We start from the raw sequence: 2753 nt of genomic DNA, 5'->3' as shown, positions 1-2753 counted from the left end.
TTACGTCAGTAAGATCAACCACCTTTGACGAACCATCACCCCTCTTCCTCTTAAAACTTCCATCCTGCTTCACCCCACCTCCCTCACCGTCCTTAACAAAGTTTGTGGACGACCCCTAATTTTCCTCTTAAATGCCTTCAAGTTTGCATTAGTAAGTGTAAGAGCTTTCTCACTTATAGAGCAAGAAAGAAACTACATAAAGCCACAACAAACCACCAAAAAACACAAAATCCATCATACAGCACCTAAATTGCCTAGGTACTTATTCATACCCCGGGTCGAACTTTCCGACCCAGGCTGATTTCGGACAACGCGACCGACCTCATCGGACCAGGTTCCCCAATCTCTTCATAAAGAGTTCGGCCAAATTGACTAGAGGTCCCAAATAGGCCCGAACTAAGGGACACAACCAAATCCAAAAGCGGCCAAGGCCTAGAAAGATAAGGGTGGTCCCCCTTGAAGATAAGATAACTATCTTATCTCCAAAAAAGTCATCCCACACTACTATAAATACACTGGAGCACGCAGGTATAACTCATACTCTGATTCTACTAAAAAAACTGCCTGAAGCCTGTGCTAACTTAGGCATCGGAGTCTCTTGTAGGTACCACCACCCTTCGGTGACAAAGGATCAGCAGCACCACCAAGTCCAGCAAGTCAGACACATCGGCTCCGGCCACCGTCATAGATCTCGTTCGAGACTGACCTATAGTTTCAGGTAACCCTCGGAACATTGGCACCGTTGCCGGAGAACCTGGAAGTCATCCCATCACCATGGCGGACAATCATGACAACAACGATTCCGATCTAGAAAATAGAACGCCGCATAAAAATGCGACAGCACACTAAAAGATGCGTGGAGGTAAAATACAGAAATCATGGAGGCCCTACAAGCTCAACAAGATCGTCTCAAACAACTCGAAAAAGAGGTCGTGCACCAACGGGAAGCCAAGAAGGACCTTCGAAGAGAAACCAGGCGACGCCGAGAGCTAGATGACAAGCTCCTAAAGCTCGAGGCTAATCTCAAAGCTAAAACCATTCAATCCAATCACAATGACAACTCTCACAAGGATCAAGATCCCTTCACCAAAGAAATCATGAAAGCTAAAGTTCCAAAGGATTTTAAAGCTCCCGACATGACCCCATACGGCGGTATTTCCGATCTAAGCCATCATCTCAGCAATTTTAGAAGTAGAATGTATCTCACCGATGCCTCGGACGCTATTCGATGCAAAGCCTTCCCAACTACCCTAACAAAGATAGCAATCAAGTGGTTCGACAGTTTGCCTCCTAGATCCATCACAAGTTTTGACGACCTAGTGAAAAAGTTTCTTGCTAGATTCTCCATCCAAAAGGATAAAGCCAAACACGCTCCAAGCTTATTAAGGATCAAGCAAGGAGACTGCGAGAGTCTTCATAACTACATGGAAAGATTCAACAAAGTATGTCTAGACATACAAAGTTTGCCAATGGAAGCAGCCATCATGTGTCTTATCAATGGCTTGCAAAAAGGACCTTTTAGCCACTCCATATCAAAGAAACATCCTACGTCATTAAACGAGGTACAGGAGAGGGCAAAAAAATACATTAACATGGAGGAGAACTCTCGACTAGGGGAGACCTCAAAACCTGGTTACCCCTACCCATCTCGGGATAAGGACAAAGACTCCAAGAAAAAAGAAGACCAACATGGAGAGAAACCTAAAAAATACCACCATTACACCCCACTTCGAGTATCTCTTGTGGACGTCTACCGAGAGATATGCCACACAGAGAAGATTCCACCACCTCACCCAATTTAAAGCAAAAAAGGAGGAGGAAATCGGACATAATATTGTGAGTACCACCAAATCTACGGACACCCTACTGATGAGCGGATAATTTGTACGCTTTTTGGCATTATTTTTATTATGTTTCTAGTAGGATCTAGTTAGTTTTTAGTATAATTTTTATTAGTTTTTAGTTAAAATTCACTTTTCTGGACTTTACTATGAGTTTGTGTGTTTTTTTTGTGATTTCAGGTATTTTCTGGCTGAAATTGAGGGACCTGAGCAAAAATCTGATTCAGAGACTGAAAAGGACTGCAGATGCTGTTGGATTCTAACCTCCCTGCACTCGAAGTGGATTTTCTGGAGCTACAGAAGCCCAATTGGCGCGCTCTCAACGGCGTTGGAAAGCATACATCCTGGGCTTTCCAGCAATATATAATAGTTCATACTTTGCCCAAGATTTGATGGCCCAAACCGGCGTTCCAAATCAGCTCAAAACTGCCCGGCATTAAACGCCGGAACTGGCACAAGAATGGGAGTTAAACGCCCAAACTGCCACAAAAGCTGGCGTTTAACTCCAAGAGAAGTCTCTACACGAAAATGCTTCAATGCTTAGCCCAAGCACACACCAAGTGGGCCCAGAAGTGGATTTTTATGTCATTTACTCATCTCTGTAAACCCTAGGCTACTAGTTCTCTATAAGTAGGACCTTTTGCTATTGTATTTTCATCTTTAGATCTTGGAATCTTTTGATCACTTTAGATCTCTAGATCATCTTTTGATCACTTTAGATCTCTAGATCATCTTTTGATCATGGTTTTATGATTGAACCCTCTTTGGGAGGCTGGCCATTCGGCCATGCCTAGACCTTGTTCTTATGTAGTTTCAACGGTGGAGTTTCTACACACCATAGATTAAGGTGTGGAGCTCTGCTGTACCTCGAGTATTAATGCAATTACTATTGTTCTTCTATTCAATTCAGCT

At 43.3% G+C, this 2753-nt stretch overlaps 1 protein-coding gene across 1 annotated transcript; it reads left to right on the top strand.

Moving 5' to 3' along the window:
• The first annotated feature begins 878 nt into the window (after positions 1-878).
• Positions 879-1802, top strand: LOC107486194 (uncharacterized). The gene has a single exon (XM_016106754.1). It carries the CDS (start codon positions 879-881, stop codon positions 1800-1802), a length of 924 nt encoding a protein of 307 aa, XP_015962240.1.
• Positions 1803-2753: the final 951 nt, after the last annotated feature.

This window comes from Arachis duranensis, chromosome 1 (assembly GCF_000817695.3).
Source record: "Arachis duranensis cultivar V14167 chromosome 1, aradu.V14167.gnm2.J7QH, whole genome shotgun sequence".
NCBI classification, from domain to species: domain Eukaryota; kingdom Viridiplantae; phylum Streptophyta; class Magnoliopsida; order Fabales; family Fabaceae; genus Arachis; species Arachis duranensis.
This window is presented reverse-complemented; position numbering and strand designations above follow the sequence as displayed.

Bases quoted from the DNA above. Each gene is read 5' to 3' on its own strand.
- LOC107486194 (XM_016106754.1), top strand. From the start codon at position 879: ATGGAGGCCCTACAAGCTCAACAAGATCGTCTCAAACAACTCGAAAAA.